Genomic DNA, 23,616 nt, shown 5'->3' on the forward strand with positions numbered 1-23,616 from the left:
GAAGTCAAGTTTGGATAATCAAAGCAAGTGTGGAAACACCCTGAAAAATCTCATTCAAAACACCACGGTGGTGTGAATGCATGCCACTTTAACCACAAACAGCATTACTGCAGAAAAAAAAGAGCAATTAACAATTATGTTCATGGTAAAAGCTCCATAGCCTTGTTAATTTAAAACAACTCAATAGCTAATAAGAAAAGAGAAGAAAAGCAGGAAAAAAAGGTTAATTGTGTTAGCTAAATAACTTTTCAGTTATTGCTGAAGTTATGAGGTATCGCCATGTGCTAAAGCCAAACGCATCCACAGGCATCACTACCTTTAAATACACCCATATCCTCTTCATTTGTGAGATTTTCCAACCAAAGACCTGACTGAAGCTCCCTGTCCCAGGGGAAATACTCTCCCGCTGTCATCCCATACAATTACCCCAGCACACACACATACACACAGACACACAGTGATGGAAAAGACAGAGCAGAGGATCAAGAAAAAAGTGGCAGGCAAAAGATGAGGGGAAAAATGATAGTCACAATACAGTAATGACACACAGAACGAGAAACCTCCAATAACATTCAGAGACCAAAGTACTGAGGACTTCAACCGTAGTATCAGATACAGTATAGACTTTTGGCAGTATACTGATTGAATAATTTGGGTAATGAGTTACTTATTTTGGGGATTTAATTATTATTTTTTTTTTTGAGTTAAAATAATCAACAGACAAAATATGGCAACTCTTTGGAATGATGTAGTACAAGCAGGGGTGCACATAAGTGGTCCGCAGGTCTGCATGCGCGACCAAAATAAAAAATGTGCTGTATAAATATGTTCTGACAGCGCATTTGCGTACCGACATGGTTGACAGCGGTTAATATACAATTACCATTTTAGATGACAAACTGTACTATATAAGTTTTATTTTCAACCTGAAAGCATAAATCTAGGCTATGCCATGCCGTTTTCAAAGCACAATACAAAACTGTGACATTCATCCACTGACGCTCTTTAATCAGCAGTGCTAAATCCGGAAGCGCGTATACTTATTGCCGGCAACATGCCAAAATAAAAGCCTGCTGATTTTAAGTTTGAATATGATGAAAACGCTTTTATTTATTTATTTGTAGACGCTTTCATCCAAAGCGACTTAAAATTGGGAAATACATAAAGCGATTCTTCTTAAAGAGGCAAACAAAGAAAGCAGTAGTAAATATTAGCATTTTATTTTTAAGTTTACTATAAAATAAATGTATTTGTATTTAATACTAGGACTGCCTTTTATTTTTAATAATATTATCACACACTATTATTTAGTTTATTTACTATTATTTTATTAAAAAAAAAAATAAAGTGCAATAATATTATTATAACTATTATTAATTCGTTTTTTATAGTTATATTTAATGGGTCACGGTATATGCAGTGTGAGGACCAAACCAAATCTCCAGGTTTTTTTATGAGAACCAGGCTGAAAAAATTATGTGCAGCCCTGAGTAAAAGAGTATAATACAAGTACCAAAAAGATCTATATATATTGTTGTCTAAAAATATTAAACCATGGTATTGTACTGTCCTGATTCTGATTGGGTGACAGATGTTCAAAAATTTCAACATTTCAAAAGTTCTTCACAAACTCTTCCTCAGCTATTTGATAGATTTTACCCTGTACAATAGCTTTGACTCTTGTTAAAAAGTTTGTCAAAGAAAGTTAAAAAAGGTTATTTTTACAAAGGAGAAATACAAAAGACAGAGTTTAAAAAGGAAAACTGGTTGATTTGCCAGAGATGCCGCAAACATCTGAAAATGCCGAAAGGTTGAAAAGGCGAGTAACAGTAGCACATTAGTATAAACAAGTTTAGAATCGCTGAATGATTCAGCGTCTCGCTGATGACACATATCACTGTTAAAAAATTATATACTGTATCAGGGACTGAAGCTCTGGGCTTCGAGCAATCTCTTGGGAAATCTTTTGTCTTACATTTTTCATCAGAAAAAGTCTTACTCAAAGAGAAAATGTAATTTCAGAAGTTCTCTGTGAATATGAGACAGCAGACAACCCTGGTGAACGTATAATATCTAATCAGGGGAGCAAGACACCACATACATAAAGATGATATGAAGTGGACAGAGCAAATGAGAGTCTGCAGAGCAAACACATTACAGTCTTTCCATTCCTTTAAAATTATCTTCTAAAAAGAAAGAGAATATAAGCTACTTCAAGTTTGCCTTCTATAATCAAATGAACCGCCATCAAATAGGCCATTCTGTCCAGGACATCCATCTACATCCATTATTCATTGTGGCGAGACACTTTGATCACCCTCACAAGCACAATGAAGCCACCAGCACTGAGGCGATGCTTACCATCACTCGACTCCTCTTCTTCCTCCTCCTCGTCTTCATCTTCCTCCTCCTCTTCCTCCTCGTCCATCTCTCCATCATGAAGGCCATCTTCGTATTCAGCTGCACCGGGGTCACTTTCTCCTTTTAGTTTAGCGTGGAGCTCCACCGCCTCTTTCCAGGGAACCCCACCCAGATCGGATGGGCCGGCTGCTTCCGGTTCTTCATCCTCTTCCTCCATATCAGACTCTGAGCTGCTGTAGGGATGGAGAAGTGTGTACAAATCACCAAATGACCCCTGGTTGCTCTTTTTAGTCCCAAATAAACACTCTAAGCAAGTTACCTTTTTACGTGCTTTTGAAATAAGTCTCGTCTCCTAATCTCACCAAGGTTTGATTTATTGTTTTTAAAAAATACAGAAAGTCCATAATATTGTGAAATACTATTAAAATAGAAGTGTCATTTAAATTAATAGAAAGCTGAATTTTCAGCATCATTATTCCAGTCTTCAGTGTCACATGATCTTCAGAAATCATTCTGATGCTGATTTCGTGCTCAAGAAACATTTCTTATTATCAGTATTGACAAGTCATTGTGCTGCTTAATATTTTTGCGGAAACTGTTAAGCCATTTTTCAGAGGTTCTGTAATGAATAGAAAGTTAAGATAAATGATTTTTTGTTTTTTAATGTAAATGTTTTTAATGTTCACATTTGATCAATTTACTGCATCTTTGCTAAATAACACAATTAATTGCTTCCAAAAAAAAAAAAAAAAAAGAAATCTAACAAAAGTTTGAAATAACAAGATCACTGTATATAATTATAGAGTGGAATGATAAGTGTTGTATAAGAAGTTTGTTAAATAAGACCAGGAATGAGAATTTAGAAAACTATTTTGATTTCATGTTCACTTTAGGACACTTGCCTGCATATTTAAAAGTTGTGATTCCAAGCCAGAACATTTGAAATTCAATAAAGATCAAATGCAATGGCAACACTGTGTCCTCAAATTATGAGATTCAAAGTAGAAAAGGACGCCAGTCCTTGTTACTTCAAAACACTTTTCTTGAACAAAATTACCATATGACACATGAAAATTAATTTTGGCTTCCGCATTTAAAAAAAAAAATTCCTAACTCATTTCTATCATGTGAAACGGGAACAAAAGAGTGTGGAAAATGCTAACATTGTAACATTTTAATTACAGCAGAACTATATTAGTAAAGTACTACTAAGTGATACTAATAAACAAGCACAGATTTCATTATATATATATAATTACATTATTATTAATTAATTAGTAAACAAATTAATGGTTGAAAATTAAATGATAATTAGTGGAGCTCGCATGATAGAAACTGCATAGCAACACCCTAGAACAGCGTAACCAATATGATATAAAGATGAGAGCGATACCTGGATCCCTCCTCGATGTCGGTGGCTTTGTCCAGCACACTGCTGAGGTTGTGCTCGGCCAGCGTCTCCTCGGGCACCTCCTGCAGCTCCTCCTCTCTCATCATAGAGAGACGGTAGTTCTCCAGCTCAATCCTCTCAGGAGTCCCTTTAAGACGTTTGGCCACGCTGGGCTCTGTCACCCCGTTCACCTCTGTGACTGTGACGGACAGAAAGGGAGGAGTAAAGAGAATGTCATACATGTAAATAGTTCATATGTAACAGACAGAAGGTGGCTCACAAGTGTTATGCATGGCTGCCATGGTAGCATACTTTTTGCATTATAATCATAACTCATAAATTCTTGATTTAAAGCAAAAAAGCATCAGGTGTCAATACAGAGATTTATAAAGTATTATTATAATAAATATTTCATATAATTAATATCTACAGTCCACACACCCTACCTTCTTTTAAGGCTGTTTTTGAAGGTAACAAATCACTGCATATGGATTCATTTCCACTCAGACAAATGAGACAAACACAGTCAAAGTGATAACTCTAACTTTATTTACACAAGCAGTATTTGTCCTTCATGACTACACATATATTCTAGATTTAAATAGATTTAAATACCAAGTTGTCAGTAAAATACTCAATAATAAATAATATATCCTTCGATAATAAATACAAGTTATGGTTACCTTGCCTTTTTCCCTTCCTATTAAAGCATATCAGATAAAGAATTTAGTTTAAATATTAATGAACTTTTTTTAACATTAATGAACAGGTGGACATGTAAATGACTAATACGTCTATCCAGTGCAAAGTCACAAATCAAGCCAGTGAGAACTTTTTGTGGATGTAATTAAACATGACTATGGTGGTGGAAATGGTTAGAGGAATGAAGCAAGCAATCCGCTCAAAAAAAAAAAAAATTGATTGAAAAAAAAAACCTCATCAACTGTAACCAAATTTCAGAGCTCACTGAATAACGAATATGCCTCATATAGTGATTATAAAGTGACAGACCCCATGAATAAAATAGTGTGTCATGTTCACTTGATGCATATCAATGATTTTAGAGTAATCTGATCTTATCACCCAAATGCTAAAGGAATACTAAAAATAAAGGAAATAAATTACATAATATTTTTATTCTCACACATTGTACTAGTCTAGAGCCTTCATATTTTACATTTTTCAGCCATATTTACCCCAAAATCTAAAAGTATGAAATAAATGATTTTTGCATGAAGAAATTTAAGTCTGTTTTTAGACCAACTATATGAAGTCTAAGTCTGTAACACATAATGATTTATAACTTTTAGCACTGCAATGAAAAATATAAATAAACAGGTCAGATGATACAATAATAATAATGCTATTTTCTTATTTTTTTAGGCATAACATTTATACAAGTTATATATATATATATATTTTGCATTAAATAAAAGCTAAGAAAACAATGCCACAATGCAACACATCTTTACAGTCCTAAAAATAAGCTTTTATTTTCTTTGTCATTGTTATTTTTAGGTGAAATGTAGCTAAAAAAAACAATTATTAATGAGATTAAAACCTCTAAAATTTCTATGACTAGCTCTATGATTAATATATTAATATTGCTAAAACTTCCCCCCAAAAATAAATAAAATCAATAGTGTAAAAGTGTAAAATCATTCACACTTTATATTTTTCACCCTAGCTGTTTTGCATTGTAAATCATTCTCCATGATACACACGAGCAGTGGTGTTAGTACTATGCAGAGGAGAATTAAGAGGTGAACAAACACCTGGTACAGAGATGCAAGGACTTATGGGAGTGTAAACCAATCAGAGGCACAGATGCAGGCACTAACTCAACAACAAGCTGCTCTGATAGGAGAGGGGAAAGGTAAAGCTTACAGAGTGCACCAATCACAAGCACCGATATGAGCACTATGTTACAAAAGGTGCACAGATCAGAAATTACAAATCACAAACTTAAAGGCACTCATCACAGATCTATACAGTGGAAGGACGGAAAGGAGAGTAACAAAAACAGGCAATGCAGGCAAAAAAGGTTCATTATTATTACACTTAATGTTATTTGAAATAACTTAAGATATTTCTAAGCCACCATTTGAGCCACTTCAAACATTTTAAAAGCTGTACATTATGTATTTGATTAATTAACAATAGCTAACACTTAAATGATATGCGTTTTAGCCTGGATGGTTTACTCATAATCAAAAGAAGAAATTTAATTAGGCTGCACCACTCAGAATAATATTCTATCCATCCAATTGATTTACAATGAGTTAATAATTTGTGACATCATCAGGGATACACAAAACAAGCACATATTTCTCTATATCACAGCATGTGAGAGCAGGAGGTGCTCCGATTAGCTCAGAGGCTGGAAGGGGGTCATGCTAGAGAATATTGAGCATGATGTTGAGAGTAAAGCAGGAGAGCAGATAAACGCAGTATGCAAGGAGGAAAGGAGAATCTAAGGGATTGTGCGCCACCTGGTGGCGGGTCCAAGACATTGCTCGCCGCAATGAGTGGAGGGTGCCCCCTGCTCCCCGAAAGAGGCACAGAACGGGGCCTAAAGAGGAAAGGCGGGTACCTGAGGGCCGGCGTTCCACAGTGGCCTGAGAAGTTACGGCTTGGCCTGGGGCATCCACTGTGTTGGGGGTTAATGCCAACACCTGGGGCTCCTATGACCACAAAAAAAAATGTCTGAATATATTATAACTTTTTGTTATCAAAAAAAAAAAAATCATCCTGGGAATACAGTGTCAAAAGAAAAACCCACTGATATAAACATGGATTTTTCCCCAAACTCAGAGACAAAAGTCAGAACCTTGGCATTTACGGGAGCAGGAGCAGCAGGCCGCTTTCTTTGTGCCAGACCAGAAAGTCGGTAGCAGTAGTGTGGTTTACAGTAAAACTTCCCTACAAGAGTGAAAACACACACAAATGTGCTCCATTAGCATCTGTTTCAGGACATAAATCTGAGAAAAAACCCAAATGAGGCGATTTATCAAATGCAAAATGCAACAAATGTGGTTGATTTCCGCCTAACATGCATATCTGTAACTACGCAATGTGGGAGGTTACAGAACAGCTCACAGTTAATAAAAAATGGTTGATGATGAAGAGAAAAGATCCCTCTGTCATAAACAACAATATCCCACTGTGTTGGTAACAAAGCACATCTCATGACAGAAAACTATGAGCAAACAGGAAATTAAAGAGACAGTTAATAATTAAACGTAGAATAAAAACAAAGGTAACTTATAAGTAGCTACAGTATGAATAATATAATCAGGAGGGATTTTAATTCTGCTTGGATTTCATACCGTCCTCAACATCGAAGGCGTAGGAGGACAGGCGGAGGGTGGTGCCACAGTAGTCGCACTTGAAGCAGCTGCGATGGAAAAACTTTCCCTCTGCGCTGAGACGCTCCATCACGTAGACACGCTTCCGACAGAAAAAACACACATCACTGCCTCCAATGTTCTGAGGGAACTCCTTCCGCAAGGAACCCTGCAGAGAGGAAGATATAGAAGAAAAAGACACATGTCTTTTTTTAAATGAGAGCACGGAGTGGCACCTTAACAGCTCTTGTGTAAAGTCTGGTACATGGCAGCGTCAATAATTACCAAAGACAAAATAAAACTAATCAAATCTGTGTAAATCAACACTAATATATTTACTTATTTTTCAACATTGACACTTAAAAATTCAATTATATAAATTAAGCACATTTAGAAATTATAAAAATAAAAGATTTAGAAACAATTTAGAAATTATAAAAATTATTTACCAATTATCAAACTATTCTAAATAAATAACGATAACGTACTATAGTATCTTACAGACGAGAAAAAAAGTCCAGTTCACAGTTTCATCTGTAGCTCAGCATTCTCACATCCTTTCACTTGGAACAAAAACTGTTGCCGTATAAGGCTATGTTTATACGACAATGATGTAGTCAAAAACGGAAACGTTTTTCCCTTGCGTTTTTAAAAGGTTTCATGTATACACGACAACATTTTCAAAACTATTCACGTTTACACATATCTGCAAAAACGGCCAAAAACTCTGTATTACAATGCCAGGCCAGTAGTTGGTGCTGTCACCTTGTTAGTAAACAGTACCTGTGGGGAAATGACGATTATATGTTATGATTATTCTGAAGAAGCGTTAGCAAATACTTGAGCAGCAACAACAGTATCATGTACCGTATTTTCCGGACTATAAGTCGCACTTTTTCCATAGTTTGGCTGGTCCTGCGACTTATAGTCAGGTGCGACTTATTTATCAAAATTAATTTGACATGAACCGAGAGAAATGAACTAAGAGAAATGAACCAAGTGAAAACATTACCGTCTCCAGCCGCCAGAGGGCGCTCTATGCTGCTCACTGCTCCTGTAGTCTACAACTGAACAACATAGAGCGCCCTCTCGCGGCTGGAGATGGTAATGTTTTCTCTTGGTTCTAAATAAATGCGACAGTCCAGTGCGACTAATATATGTTTTTTTCCTCATAATTACGTATTTTTGGACGGATGCGACTTATACTCAGATGTGACTTATAGTCCGAAAAATACAGTACTCCGCCTTTGTTGTGTTTACACTTGCCTTTAAAATCGACACGTACTCCGCATGTCTACATACCTAACATGTACTACACATGCGCATGATATGATGTCACCATTTTCAAAGATTCCTGTATTGGGTGTTTACACGGAAACAATAATGATGGCATTTTCAAAAACTTGCACTTTGAAACCTGTTTTGTAAAACATGGTTTTTCAGTCCCCAAAACGCCGTCAGACGTTGCTGCCGCTGTGTCTTGATCCAGTTATCAGTGCACTGAATCATGGTATAGGCATTGTGATCAAAGTGTTAGTGATACCCAATACTTCAAGTTAGCCATGTACCAAAACAAAATGAGCTATGCAGTCTCATTTGTGTACGCCAATACCACAATACACTCCTAATTCTTACCAAATCCCTTTTCTCAAGCAAGGGCCTAGGGTCGTCCTTATCCTGAAGCTGATTGGCTATTTGCTCAGCCAATGAGCTTACACCCCCTGTGTACATCTTTACATAGTTCTACAGGTGGTGAACAGAACAAAGAATGTTTTTAAAAGCATAAATGGTTGAAAGCTGAGTGAGATGCTGTGGCAATTTTCAAGACTATGTAAAATGTAAATAAATAAAAGTTCAATTCAAATGTTCTTGCGTGGTTATTTGTGTAGATGATAGAAGGCACAAGGTGTAATCCATTATGGTTTACACACCAATATTTAACATTACAACCATTTTTCTACACTGATAATAAGAAATTATTCTAAAGCACCAAATCAGAACATGAGAATGATTTCTGAAGGATCATGTGACACTGAAAACTGGATAATTGCCTGCTGAAAATTCAGTTTTGAAATGACTGAAAAATTAATTAAAAGTTAAAATATATAAAAAATATAAATTATTCTATTTAAAGATATTATTGTTATTTTAAATTGTAATAATATTTCATAATATTACTGTATTATGGTTTTGGCCAAATAACAGCAGCCTAAGAGAGCATAGGGACATCTTACTAACCCCAAAATTTTGAATGGTAGAATAAGTGTTTCAGGGTAGAATAAGTTAAATGCAGATATTCTTGCATGATTATTTGTGTAAATGAGAGAAGGCACAAAGTATAATTCAGCTCAAAGCAATGCATAACGAAGCAGTCAATTTGTACCAAGAGAAACTGTTAATTAAAATAAAACCCTTCAACATAAAATTATACTTTTAAACAGACTTGAAGATGCAAACATTTTATCAGCACCTCCTGAAAAACTCACCCTGGGATTTAACTATCATGTTTGAAGCATGTTAAATTCAAATTAAATTAAAAATGTCAATGTTGCATGAACATGCAGATAAGTTAGTATGCAGCTCATGAATATAGGTCACATCCAGCTTACAGCGGTGTTGACCGTATTTTCCGGACTATAAGTCGCACATTTTTCATAGTTTGGCTGGTCCTGCGACTTATAGTCAGGTGCGACTTATTTATCAGAATTAATTTGACATGAACCGAGAGAAATGAACTAAGAGAAATGAACCAAGTGAAAACATTACCGTCTCCAGCCGCCAGAGGGCGCTCTATGCTGCTCACTGCTCCTGTAGTCTACAACTGAACAACATAGAGCGCCCTCTCGCGGCTGGAGATGGTAATGTTTTCTCTTGGTTCTAAATAAATGCGACATAGTCCAGTGCGACTTATATATGTTTAATTGGCTGGTCCTGCGACTTATAGTCAGGTCCGACTTATTTATCAAAATTAATTTGACATGAACGGAGAGAAATGAACCAAGAGATATGAACCAATAGAAAACATGACCATCTCTAGCCGCGAGAGGGTGATCTATGCTGCTCAGTGCTCCTGTAGTCTACACTGAAGACATAGACGGTAATGTTTTCTCTTAGTTCTTGGTTTCTAAATAAATGCGACTTTTAGTCCAGTGCGACTTATATATGTTTTTTTCCTCATCATGACGTATTTTTGGACTGATGCGACTTATACTCAGGTGCGACTTATAGTCCGAAAAATACGGTAAGTGTTTGGCAACATACAGTACTAGTCCATTTTTTGTTGTATTTCAACATTCTCAGCTTCACACACTGATACATACATCTGGTTACACACGTTAGACTGGAGAGAGACACCTTTGAAAAAAGGTTCTCTTCGTTTGCACAAAATGTCCTCTCTATTAAAGGCTGCACAAATTGGAATAGTATACCAACGGTAATTAGAGAGAGCCCCACTTTTGTTTCATTTAAGAAACATCTTAAAAGATGGCTGAATAATAATAAAAAATGTAATCATTAAGTATGCAGGTAAAATTTGATAGGTAGTTTTATTTATATATTTATAATATAATTTATAATTCTAATTATATATTTATAATAAGGTATAGGAACTTTTATTGTTTATTTAGCTATATATGTATTTTTGTTGATATGTATATTGTCTGTTTGTTTTTTGGTTTGTATTTGTTTAGGTTTGGGACTACGGATAGAAATTAGCATTGTGCTAAATCCCGCGTATTTACGTTCAACTTTGATTGTACGTTCATGAATATGCACTGTCCCATTTAAATAAATAAATTGAAATTGAAAACGGCAGCTCTCCACCATTAACAGTGTATGTTTGATAGTGTTACAGAAACACATCCATGCACACACACACGACTCAAGAACACAGCAGTCATTAGATGCATCACTGCTACCTGCCGGAAAGAGCTGGGAGAGTGCAGAGGGCTAAAAGAGCTGGCATCACGTGTTCTGTACCACTGCTCTGTGAAGAAGTCTGGGGCCTTTTTCTTAGACTTTGAAATATGTAAAGACATAGAGAAAGATGAGAGATGCAAAGGAAAGATGACGGGAACAGCAGGTAGGCAGGCAGAAAGAAAACTAGAAGTCAAATGATTGATTCGTTATAAAAGCAATACGCCACGAGAGGCCATGTTACATTGATTTTACCACACTTAAGGAGTGCTTTACCTATGAACACAACATGAATAGGAGCTTTATTTAAGCCAGAATATTCCTTGAAAAGAATTTCCCCTCCAGCTTTGCTAAATCTGTGTTGTGATAAGGCCAAAAGACTGCTTAACTGCTAAAATGCAACAACGGATTAAGGCTGTGCATGGATGTTTTTTCAAGGACAGCCAGTGCGGAGTTCACCTTTGGCTTTGCTGGTTTGTCTTTAAACTGAGAGGCTAACCTCTCGGCTCTCTCCTGAATACTGGGGATGTGTAAAGGCAGGTGATCCTCAGAACGCAAAACCTCCCTCTTCTGTGAGAGAGATGCAGTCTTAATTCATGATGCTAGGACAAGAAAGATTTCTTCAAGACTGTGAATAAAATCCATTAGGAAAAACCTTTTTAGTTGTGTAGGGTTACGTATAAAGCATTCAAACCATCATAGGTTAAAGGAACTGTGTGTTTAAAGGTACAGACGAGACGTCCATGCATATCTCTCCATGCCCAGGCAAGGCTACCTGATGCTGGGGGTCAGAAGGGTAAAAGGGTTGCTCGGGACTGAGGCGGTGGGTCAAAAGCCACTGCTCAATAAAGAATCGTGATGGCTTTTTCAGAACCTTCACAAAGGAAGATGTGAGGACAAAAAAATAATAATAATAATTTTGATATGTTTGGAAAAAGGAAGAGCATAAATGTTCAATATAAGACTAGTCAAGGCCACGACTCAAGACATGGTGTCCTTATTGTCTTAAACCTGGTCTTGACTAAGCTGTCTGATATTGTCCATCATCTGTTAGTTAAAGAGATAGTACTCCCAAAAATGACAAATCTGTCATTTACTTCACCAGCAACAGTTTGAATCAACTTGAGATTAAATGAAGACTGAATTTTCATTTTTGGGTGTACTATCCCTTTAAGAGGATGCTGTTTTGTCTTGAATTGCTCTACCTGTGGCTTGTCCTTTCTGTCAGGCTTGCCTTTAAACCTAGCCACTAGAGTGTCCACTCGCTCTTGAATACTAGGGATATGTATGGGCTCTGGCTTGTCCACATTAGGCTGGTTATCTTCCTGTAAACGGAAAGGCTGATGAAACTATTGTTTGGGTTAGAAATCTCTTCTGGATGTCGTATTGTAGAGCGCAGCAGCTGTGACGTCAAAACTCAGATGACTAATTCGTTTTGTGGGTTCCCTTGAATGGAGCAAAGCCCCATGCAGTTGTCATGGTTACCCTGTAATAGATTGAAGGGTCCTGTATCTCATTCTCTTCATCACCACCACCACCATTACACGTGTTTATCGCTGACTGGTTAACATAATGCTGTAGAGAACAGACATGAATCAGTTCAACCCTATCATTAGCTAGAAGATCTCAGACTAAACTAACAATCAAAACTAGAAGGGTAACAGCCCCATATTTCTGAAACCAAAATACAACAAAGGCATGGTGGTCCATTCCAGTATTTTCATTAAAATGATGCTAACCAAATACCATTTCAACTTTATCAAACACTATAAAACACAAATTTCTGGTTTCCAGAACTGCATGAAATACATGTACTTGTAAAGGTATTTGAAGCTTAAAAATTGTTTCCTATGTGGTTTTTGTACAATTGTTGGCAGAATTCAAACCATTGAAGTATAAAAAAAATAAAAAAAATTATTGCTGATTTACATGGACGTTGCCATAAATATGCCAGGATACATTGATCAAGACAAACAGCTCTGCACCATAAAGTCTAAAAACATACAAAAACCTCATCTCAAGAGACTGCAAGGAAGTTCTATTATAACCAACCCATGAGAGAGATGCTGAGGCTAGTACAGGAAGACAGGAGAGTGTCACCTGTGCATGTGGAGGAAACGATGAAGAGAATGAGGAAGATGAGGGTGAGGAAGCAGAAAGGAGAATGGTTTTCTTAGGGCAGCACCTCAAGACCTCAGTCCCACTGCTGGCCTTCAGAGAGACAAGAGAGGAGAAACCAGTTCACATAAAATTAACACAAGTACAAAAATCTCTCACACACACTCCTCAGATTTAAAAAAAAAAAAAAAAAAAAACTGATAATACCATCCAAACATTCAATCACCTACTACACACAAACACAACTGTAGTGATGACAGACAAAAGCGTTGTGTTAGAGAACAAACAGCGTCCCATTAGAAGCAAAAAAACACAGCTGATAATCAAACCCAGTGACTTAGTGACACTTAACACACACAAACAGACCTCCCATGCACAAGGAATGTCTAACAAAGCTATCAAAACCACATCTGAACCTCTACAATCTGAGAATGAGGAATATCAAAGCACCAGAACAATAAGCAAAGCGTTCGGCTCATTCGTCTCAATCAAACAGGAAACGCAAGCAAAGAACACCGAAGCACAGTTTCTCCAGTGCATGAACACGTCAAACAGGAAACTAACAACAACAACAGACAAATACACAGGGGACTAAATGAACACCTCGTGGGACTATCTTCTCGTTTACTACACAAAGAAGGTCAAAGGAGACACTAAATTGTAGTAATATAAGCAGGGCTTTTCTACAGCTGTGTACCTGCTCCTGTTTGATGGGGAGAGTTTGACACTTCAGTCTTTCCTTATAGCGGAAACTCATCTGCTCCTGTAATTGTGTGCGCCTCTGAACACACACATAAAGCATGAATTCAAGTGCCATGCATTCCTCTCACACACCACAAGCCTTCATGTTCATAACAGTCGTCTAATTAAAACAAACAGAAATAGACTATTCTCGCTAACTCATATTAATAAACCCATTAATAGACCTTAGAGAAGAGTAAAAGCTGCATTACCAGGTCAGGTAAGGTTTGGGGTCAGTATTGAATTTATTTATTTTATAGATGACCTGTAATCAGCAAGGATGCATTTACTTGATGAAACGAGACGGTAAAGACATTTATAATGTTACATGTTTCTGTTTCAAATAAATGCTTTTTTTTTTTACTTTCGATTGTGGTGTTACTTTCGATTCATCTCTCTTTTTCTCTCACTTTATTAATTAGTGGCTTATTATCATGAATATTACTAGAATATTAGCCATTTATTTGTACTAATTAAGCAGATATTAATGCCTTATTTAAACTTAAAAACTACATTACTAACTATTAATAAGCAGCCAATTAGGAATTTATTGAGGGAAAAGTTGTAGTTAATAGTGAATAAGTGTTCCCTATTCTAAAGTGTTACCTACAATACTTACTGACATAAAACTTTGGAACCGTAGCATATATTTATTTTGCAAAAGAAAACAAGGAGGGAAGGACGCATATTCTGTTCAGTCTCTTGTGGTATATAGGGAAGATATATTTTGATGCCTGAAAGGCATACAATAATTCATGACACATGAGCAGAATGAATTTCGTTGTAAATCGTTCAGAAAACTACCTTTGGTAGGCCAATTTAGTATGTTAATTTACATTAAGAAATGGTTTCATGCAAAATCCACTTCTTTTAGACCTTAATTCCATATTTTTTAACAGAATTTTGTCAAATATATATCTATAAATGTTATATGTCAAATATAACATGTGTAAGGCTACTTCACCTCAAACAAGAAACAGCATTAAGACTAAATGCTAAAAACAATTAACATGTAAAACCCAGTTCATTTAGTCACAAAGACAATGATAAATATGGATGAGTAGAGAGGTAAGTAGGTACTTAGAGTATTAATGGTTGATGTGAATCTGGGAACATGGGATTGTGCTACACTCTTTACCTTCCTCCATGCAGGGACTGGAGCCAGCCGCACTGACTCTTTCAGAGAGGGGGTCAGTATGAGCCCCAGATCGGGCATGGAGTTCCCCTGTAACCAGTGGCACGTGCATGATGGGTGAAGTGACCAATGAAAAGTGAGGAAGTGCCAAAGCCATTATCATCCATTGGAGTGAGAAAGAACGGAAAAGGGGGGAAAAGATAAATAAGGATAGGCATGCAGAGAGAAACTGAAAGTAAATGACTGAACTGACTGCAGAAAAAAAGACCTGTAATGTGCCATGCATGAATAAAACAATCTACTAAAAACATGTGACCAGAGAGTGAGTTTGAAACTACTTCATGCAGAGAGCAGAAGGAAACGGATGAATGAGCATACATCCAAATGAGCCAGTCAATGAACACTTGAACAAAAACACCACCATTCAAAAGTTTGGGGTCAGATTTTTTTTTAAATGTTTTTGAGAGCAGTCTTTTATGCTCACCAAGGCTGCATTTATTTAAAAAAAATACAGTAAAACAAATATTTTTTAAATATTATTACACTGAAAAACAAACCTTTTATATTTTAATATATATTAAAAAAGTATTCCTGTGATGGAAAAGCTGAATTTCCAGCGGCCGTTATTTCAGTCTTCAGGAAACATTCCCTATTATCGTCACAGCTGAATACTCCTTAAAGGTACAATTTGTAAGATATTTGCAGTAAAATATCCTAAAACCACTAGGCTAGTGTTATATATTTTGTCCAGCTGATTACAAACAATATCTCTAATGTTTTCAAAGAATTGTAAATCATGAGAAAATTCCCAATATAAACAGTGACACGGGGCAGTGCAGTCACCTGTCAATGACGTTAGTTACCCTTTGTTACCACCTTTACTGACGTAGAAACAACATGACAACAGTGTCATGGACAAATGCGAAAGTAGTGTCTAGCGTCCAGCAAACCACTAGCTTGCTTCAAGCAGTTCCTTATTTACTTCTTCTTTTATTTAATTTATGGAACATAATTACTGTTTACCATCTGTCGCTGGTTCTGTCGACAAGGACAGCTTCCGTAAACGTAAGCGTATGGGCCAACCAAATGACCCAAGAAGAGTTTGGGACAAGAGGAGAGAAAGAGCGAGGATCAATATCAGTGACAAACTTCAACTAGAAAGAGATGCCTATCTCGATTGTGTTTTACTCCAATGGTCCCCAACCCCCGGGCTGCGGACCGGTACCGGTCCGTGTGTCATTTGGTACCGGGCCGCACAAGAAGGAATAAATAATTTACATTAAAGCTGCAGTTGGTAACTTTTGGTGCTCGCATCTGGCAGAAGAACAATGTAGCCGGAGCTACTTCTCTCTGTTTACTTCTATTGCGAGTCACGCAGGTACTGTGCCACTCTGCAGCATTGCCGACCCCAACCAGACTAAAATAGTCTGAATATAAACACTTATTATAGGTGTACCGTAGTGATTCAGGATAAGAAAAAAACGGTTTGGAAAATGGATTCATGATGTACTCGCTCATTATATATATTTTTACATTTTCAACCAACTGTGGCACAGCCCTGCGCTGACTGGACCAGAAGAGCCGTGAGCGGTGGATTTTTGCAAAACAAATAACAGGTGGAGGTAGAAGTGCGCTGAGCCATAACGATCTTTTATTTTGGAAAAAGGCCCAGTGCTCTGTGTTATTTTCATGGATTTTATATCCGTTTTTGTGGTGCATCTTATTTTTTAGGCATGTTTAAACGTCACCATAGTGACCATATTCAGTGAAAAAAAGTGGGTTGGGGGCAGAGAGGATGTTATTCATGTTATGTTGTTGGCACGATGTTAAGAGGACGCTGCTAATAAAGTTTTATACGAATACACAGTGGATTAATGTTTATTGTTATATTTACAATATACCATAGTTTTTATGCCAGTCGTATCATTTTATTTTGTATTTATCCATCACACCTTAAAGCCCGGTCCGTGAAAATTTTGTACCTGTACCTTAAAGTTGTACCGCTTAAAATTTTTGTGGAAAGCAAGATACATTTCACTCAGGTTTCTTATATTAATAGAACAAATGTATTCATTTTGAACAGGAGTGTAAAGATGCATGGCTCCAGTAGGTAACGGTGTCAAACACATCAGCCTCACACTGATGCAGAGCATCAGGAAGGGTTTAGCTTTCTATAAAAAGCTCCCAAATCCTCTCTCATGCCAGTCATTCTTTCTGGCTACTCCATTAGAATGGATCAGCATTATTCGGAGTCAATTATCCTGTTGAAAACTGATCATATCAAACAACCCCTGAATGCTGTGCACTTTTAGCAGTAAGTAACAGCAGTTTAAAAGTTTACATAAAACTTGGTTAACTTGGTTAAACAAACCTTAACAAACCCTAAACAAAACTATGCTTCTCACATAAGTCAATTTGTACAGACTTAAGGGATAAAGTACAAAAAACAAAATAAGTTGATGTACTAAACTTATTTAAAAATTAAGTAAAAACAAAAAAACAATAATAATAAAAACGACAAAAGAACATAAAATTAAAAAATTAAAAATACAATAAAATTAAATTAAATAAAAACAGAAAATATAAATAAAGCCAATTCTAAATATTATAATTGTATATACATCATAACAAAATAACACTGGTACAGTTAGTCAGGCATTATTGCAGAACAACAATCATTTTGTTGTTTTGTAAACTTTTCTTACAAAATTAATATATTCCAACAAAGCAGTTTAGCCCATTGTTGATGAAGACTCTTCATTAAACGTGTTACTTTAAGAATCCACAAATGTCATAGAAAGTCCAGGCATTTTAGTGAGCAACTGTACAAAAACACACATTCTAACCCACCTGTCGCTTGAGTCCGGTGGACTGCGTGGGGGCGTTCTCCTCAAACTTCGCTAGCAGCTGTGTGGCCATCACCTTCACTTTATTGTTGTTCACTGCTGCAGCAGAGTCAATTTTACGCTCTGCCAGAGCTGCAGCTATAGAGGGCCTGTCGTCTCGATTAACCCTCTGCAGCTCTTCCTGTGATGTTGGAGAACAGGAATAAATGGATTTAGACAAGTACATACACAAAGCAGTATGTTACACATCCACTGATCCAAGAAGATATGGCCTTACATCCTCTGATTGTCCAGCCTGGCTGGTCTTTCGTCTTTTTCCCAGTCCATCCAGCTCCTTTTCTTTTTTATCCTATACAAAATTTGTCTAGGATAAGTTAAGATCACAATAATCAATAGTTTTGCAGTATCCAAAAGAAACTTGACTACCTTGGGATTTCGTTTGCGGGAGATGGCGATGCTTTGACCCAGTTTACTGAAGAACGAGATGGGTGATTTAGTGCTGGCAATCAACGCAGCCTTCTCCTCAGGGCTCAGATTGTGGTTTTCTGAAACACAAATTTATTGAATAATAACTACTACAATCTTTGAATGAACTGCATGCTAGGGAATAGCATAAACACTCTTATATTGGCTTGACATTCCTGCTCTGTTTTGCAGTTTTCATTCATTTTTGTAGAGCTACGACTCACCACCAGGTGGCACGGTGTCCTTGAACATCTCGTAGAACTGGCTGAGGTACATCACCATGGAGAGCTTGTCAGGCTCCACCACAACAGACATCTCCTTCCCAGTCATGATGGGAGAAATCCCAAACTCTTTTTCGGCCACGTCAAAACCCAACTGGTTGTTCTTCTCCACATCTTTCTCATCCAGTGAGTCAAAGTCACTACAGTTATAAGATATTGCAACATCAGAAACATCTTCATAAACAATAATCATGTTATTCAGCAAGTTAGACAACCATAGGGACGTGTTAAAAAGTGACGCCAGAGAACATCAATCATAAGAGCATAATCAAGAAAGCAGTTTAACATATCTTTAAATCATAAGTGTCTCAAGAGCTTCTGCTGAATATAGTTTTCAAGAGCTGTTCACACTGACAGTTATTCAAGTTGTTGTTTTGTTGGTTGCTAGCAGCAGTTATTACTCTGTTTCTGCATCCAACTGCATAAGGTTGTGGATCACACAAGCTTCACTGTCTGGACTCCAACTGCTGGGCACTGCATTGCATTAAACTTTAAAGTTGAATTTTGCTGCATTCCCAAGTTAGTGAGTATCGCTCATATTGTGTTAAGCTGGCAAACGTCATTGAAGGTTGCTTTAATGATGCAATTCTGTTAGTTTCATTCCGTTTCAGCATCAAACATTTTAGTGTATTTTAAATGATTTAAAAATATCCACATCAAACAGTGACAATATCATTCAAAATTTGGTGTCAGGTCTTTTTTTTTTTACAATAAATTGATCAAAAGTTATATTAAAGACATTTATGTTGCAAAAGATTTTTTGTTTCAAATAAAAACGCTATCATGAACTTTACATAGCCTGTTATGTAGTATACTGTACATATTATAATTGTATGAAATATATTTTGGTTCACACATAAATTTTAAGCTGCACAACAATTGTCAACATTGACAATAAGAAATGTTTCTTGAGCACTGAATCCGCATATTAGAATGATTTCTGAAAAATATGAGTAATGGCTACTTAAAATGTAACTTGCCACCAAAGGAAAAAAATTGTATTTAGAAATATAATAAAATAGAAAACATTAATACTAATTCTCAATACTACGGTTTTACTAAATTTTTGATCAAATAAATGCAGCCTTGGTAAGCATAAGACTTTCTAAAACATAAAAAAAAAATATTTCCGACCCACAACTTTTGAATGGCACTGTACAATGTATGCTAAATGGGACTACGTTGATTGGGTTAATTCACAGTCTATTTTATATGCATTATTAGTAATATACTTCCTATAGTAAATATATGAAAACTGAAGTAATACACTGCATAAGTGTCTGGACAGAGATACAGTTGTTGGCCTGGTATCCTCCTCAGAGACGCACACTAATGCTGCCTTACAATCACAAATGCAGTCTAGTTTAGCTGACAATAACAAACAACTAAGCAAAAGCTTTTAAAGGTCACTCAGCATCTGCTCTAATTGAGAGTTATGATAATGCTAATGTACGCTCAAAAGCTAATGGGGCTTTCAGCTGATCTACGTAAAAGAACCCAGTGTAAGAAGAACTAAAATGTAATGAGGTGAGGACAAATTAACTACCACAGCTGAAGAAACATTTGAGTAATATTAGCAATGACATTATCGCTTAAAGGGGCACTCAAATTTTTACTGACTCCTATTCCACAGCTTAAAGGAACAGTTCACACAAAAAAAACTTTCTGATCCCAAACTTTTGAGCAGAAATTTAACTTATTTGTCTACATCCACCACCAAAACCTTAAAACTCTCTTAAAATGTCAAAACTTTTTTTTTTAACTATGCTTGATCTCCGGTCTTCTCACACTGCGTGGGCACATGACTTACACGTCCTTTCCAATTCAACTTTTCTTATTCTTTGCATGAATTGAATCTCTGATTCTCTGCGGCAGAATTTGTGCTCTAGTCCTGCGTCTCTAAATATAGCACTGTAACAACACAGCTCTTTTGTTGGGATCAGCATGTGGCATACTGCACTTACATGAGGTCTGGTCTGTAACAGTGGATGAGCGCACACAGAGCTAGGCCGCTCTTCCAGCACGTGGTGAGATCAGACACGCTGACACCTCTGTATCCCTCCGTCTGCCTTTGACACCAGTTCAGCAGCTTACTGGAGCGCACGATGGATTCTGATGAGGGCAAGCAAAGTCAAGTGGTGCCTAAGCAAGAATGTACATATTCAGAAATGGAATGCGCCAACATCCAATCGGAGTTAGTCACATGACCAGAGCGGCGTCTGAAGAACTTTCATGGTGCATTGAAATCCTTTTTGAGAGGTTATGGAACATTCAAGACATCGACGGCATTGATAACAGTTCTCAGTTTGTGAAAATCCACAAATATTTGTTAGTGCATAGTTGCATTTAATTCTAAAGCGCCCAAAGACAACTTTTCATTCCAGGTCAAAGTTACACTTTTCATACAATAAACTGCACAATGCTTGTTGAAACGTAGAAGCCTGTCGAACATCATGCATTAGGATTAGAGTCGCCCACAAAATTTACCTTGCAATTGCTTCTCAAGCAGAATTTCTAGGATGAGAATAAATCAAGTTATACACATTTACATTTAAGTTGTGTAGAAAAACGCCTAAATAAATATATGGCAAACTAATGCATCCACAGCTGATGTGCAATAATAAAAATAATGTGATACTAAATCTACCAACCATTTTTTGTGAGTTTAGGAGTTGAAGAGTTGACCACATTCTCCATGTCGACACGCAAATCCCTGATTTCTCCGGTGTCTAACAGATGCCGTACCTGCAGACAATTATGTTGTAAAGTTTTTAGAACTCATGTTTATTCCTTAGGAGGGTCACCATTATCCAAAATAACTAGTTGTCACACATTTTTTCTGATGCCAATATCTTGAAAGAAGGCAGAAGGCAGATAAAATGGCTATATGTGAATAAAGTGACCGCAAATGAAATTTAGACAAAACTTGCAGCTAGGTTTTCTGATGGGTCAGCTGTGTGTAATCCCACCTGGTTGGGTCTGACTTGGTGAAGGCTAATGTTGGGGTACCGTGTAGTCGGGTCCACGCTGTACTGACTAAAGTTCTTGCTCACATTCTCTGGTGTCGTCTGAGGCAGCAGTCGATAGATGCTTTCCCTGAAACCCAAGGGCTCATGATTACTACACACCATGATTTCAGACCCAAATTCCCTTCGTTTTGGCGTTCCATCACATTAGTGATGTCTCAATATGAGACCCTAGAGACATTATGCAAGCTACTTGCTCGTAAAACACTTTTGCTTCCCCACAAACACGCTGCTTATTGCATGCAAGTTGAAAAGTGCTTTGACACTGTGAATCACCCTGCAGTATGCAGCAAAATAGCATTGCAGGAAGAAAACAAGTGCCACAGTAAGTGACAGCCTGCAGGGACTTGAGCTGTTTACTGCTTAGTTTAAAGACACAATCACTGTCAACCTCATCAGAAGTCGTATTACTCTGGGTGTGTTTGGAATAGCATAACACTATATTACTCACACTATTTTGACAGTATGCAATAAGTTTACATTTTCAGAGACAAATTGGATCAAAATGCATAATAATTGCATTGTTTTCATTATCATAGCTTTCCATTTCCTGAACAAGCAACATAGTGAGAATCAGCCAAAACATCTGAAAGTCTTATTGCAGACTGTATATTATGCACTATTTTTAAAAACAATTAAATGGTTGGAATATACAGTATATACTGCACAGTATACTGTAAGCAGCACACTAGCATTCCATTCAGTACATAGTATTATTTTATTTTCTTACCGTTCAGCCAGCACCTCCAAAGGGGAGCTTCCTTGAGCCCAACTCCGCACCATCCACGCTGCATCCATGCCTGCCAAGAAACCTCTTGCTATACCAGTGCCCATCGGCCAGAACGGCTATACTCACACAAAAGAAATCACATATCCATCACTTAACTTGTTCCTCATACACGAAAACTGATAAATGAACAGCTGTACAGTTCATATTAGAAATCAGTCACCTTCTGTTTGGAAAAAGATGGAAAAACTGCCCTTACAATCGTGGTTAGCTAGTGTAACGCTGTGTGGTGTTTTAACTTAATGCTTTCATTACCACAGCTTCTGAAGTGGTGGTTTCAGATTTATGTGAGAAAATGTATTTTCAGAAGTTGAAATTTGTCAAAGGAAGAGGTTGGAGAAGAACAAAAGCCAATTTTGTGGTACTTCATGGAAAACCATCTGGTTCTATTTAATTAGGTTATAACAAATAACATACTCCCTTACATGAGCATGAGTCTCATTTCCCTCCTCCATATCGGTTTTCCACTCACCTCTAGAAGACTGTCCCCCACCAGGGATACTAGCAGCTTATGGGCGTTGCGCTGGCGGACGAGTGCTGCGTTCTCTGAGGCGTACATACAGGTGAAGTCAAACATGGCGACATCAGGTTGGCCGTAATGGTTGATGGCAAAGTCCAGCTTTGGAAGCTGATGATTGGTAGAAAAATCTGCTGCTTCTCTGGCGTAGGACAGCAGAGCCATCTGGTCAACATTGGCCCTGGACAGCAGCATTTCTGTGTCAGCATAGTCCTGTACAAGAGCGAAATGTTTTTTTTTTTTTTTTTTTAAGAAATAACATGTATTTGTAATTCTATGAAGTCTCATAACAATAAAAAAAAAAATGATCGTCGGTGAAACCATAACAATTAACAATTTTATTTTATTACAATAGTGATGTCATTATAACGTTAGCCTAAAACGTTAGCAGTTAATGTTCTGCATTTCTGTTTTGAGCTGCGCGTGCTGAAGATGACCAGTAGAGTGACGTATTTGATAGCAAGTTTTTAATCAATGGGATTCAACCATAGGCGTCGATTTTGGGGGGGATGGGGGGGACGCGAAATACCAGATTTCGTCATGAGTCATTTTGTACCCACCACTATTTTTTTTTTTTTTTTAAACCTCGAGTTCAATTTAGCCGTTCTGCTGCTGCGCTGGCTACACGCTTTTCTGTTCATTAAAACTGCAACAACTGTAACATTATTTTCTCTATATGACTATCAC

General features: G+C 37.0%; 1 protein-coding gene across 3 annotated transcripts in view; it reads right to left on the minus strand.

Moving 5' to 3' along the window:
* The window catches only part of LOC132156292 (protein-methionine sulfoxide oxidase mical3a), a 107,176-nt gene that overhangs the window by 19,364 nt on the left and 64,196 nt on the right, over positions 1-23,616 (minus strand). For 2 of the 3 annotated variants that reach the window (XM_059565232.1, XM_059565235.1), the window contains exons 9-22: positions 22,885-23,142; positions 22,356-22,471; positions 21,569-21,695; positions 21,251-21,344; positions 20,564-20,711; positions 18,543-18,739; positions 18,280-18,398; positions 18,131-18,202; positions 17,858-18,034; positions 7,081-7,267; positions 6,582-6,673; positions 6,345-6,435; positions 3,755-3,950; positions 2,362-2,594 (exon numbers count right to left, since the gene is read on the minus strand). In XM_059565232.1, the coding sequence (XP_059421215.1) occupies positions 2,362-2,594; positions 3,755-3,950; positions 6,345-6,435; positions 6,582-6,673; positions 7,081-7,267; positions 17,858-18,034; positions 18,131-18,202; positions 18,280-18,398; positions 18,543-18,739; positions 20,564-20,711; positions 21,251-21,344; positions 21,569-21,695; positions 22,356-22,471; positions 22,885-23,142 (2,107 nt within the window). Of the gene's footprint in view, positions 1-316; positions 407-2,361; positions 2,595-3,754; positions 3,951-6,344; positions 6,436-6,581; positions 6,674-7,080; positions 7,268-11,015; positions 11,115-11,472; positions 11,584-11,788; positions 11,888-12,218; positions 12,339-12,498; positions 12,589-13,113; positions 13,225-13,828; positions 13,913-15,010; positions 15,098-17,857; positions 18,035-18,130; positions 18,203-18,279; positions 18,399-18,542; positions 18,740-20,563; positions 20,712-21,086; positions 21,114-21,250; positions 21,345-21,568; positions 21,696-22,355; positions 22,472-22,884; positions 23,143-23,616 lie in introns of all 3 variants that reach the window. The other variant, XM_059565234.1, reaches the window with a different exon arrangement.

This window comes from Carassius carassius, chromosome 13, assembly GCF_963082965.1.
Source record: "Carassius carassius chromosome 13, fCarCar2.1, whole genome shotgun sequence".
NCBI classification, from domain to species: Eukaryota; Metazoa; Chordata; class Actinopteri; order Cypriniformes; family Cyprinidae; genus Carassius; species Carassius carassius.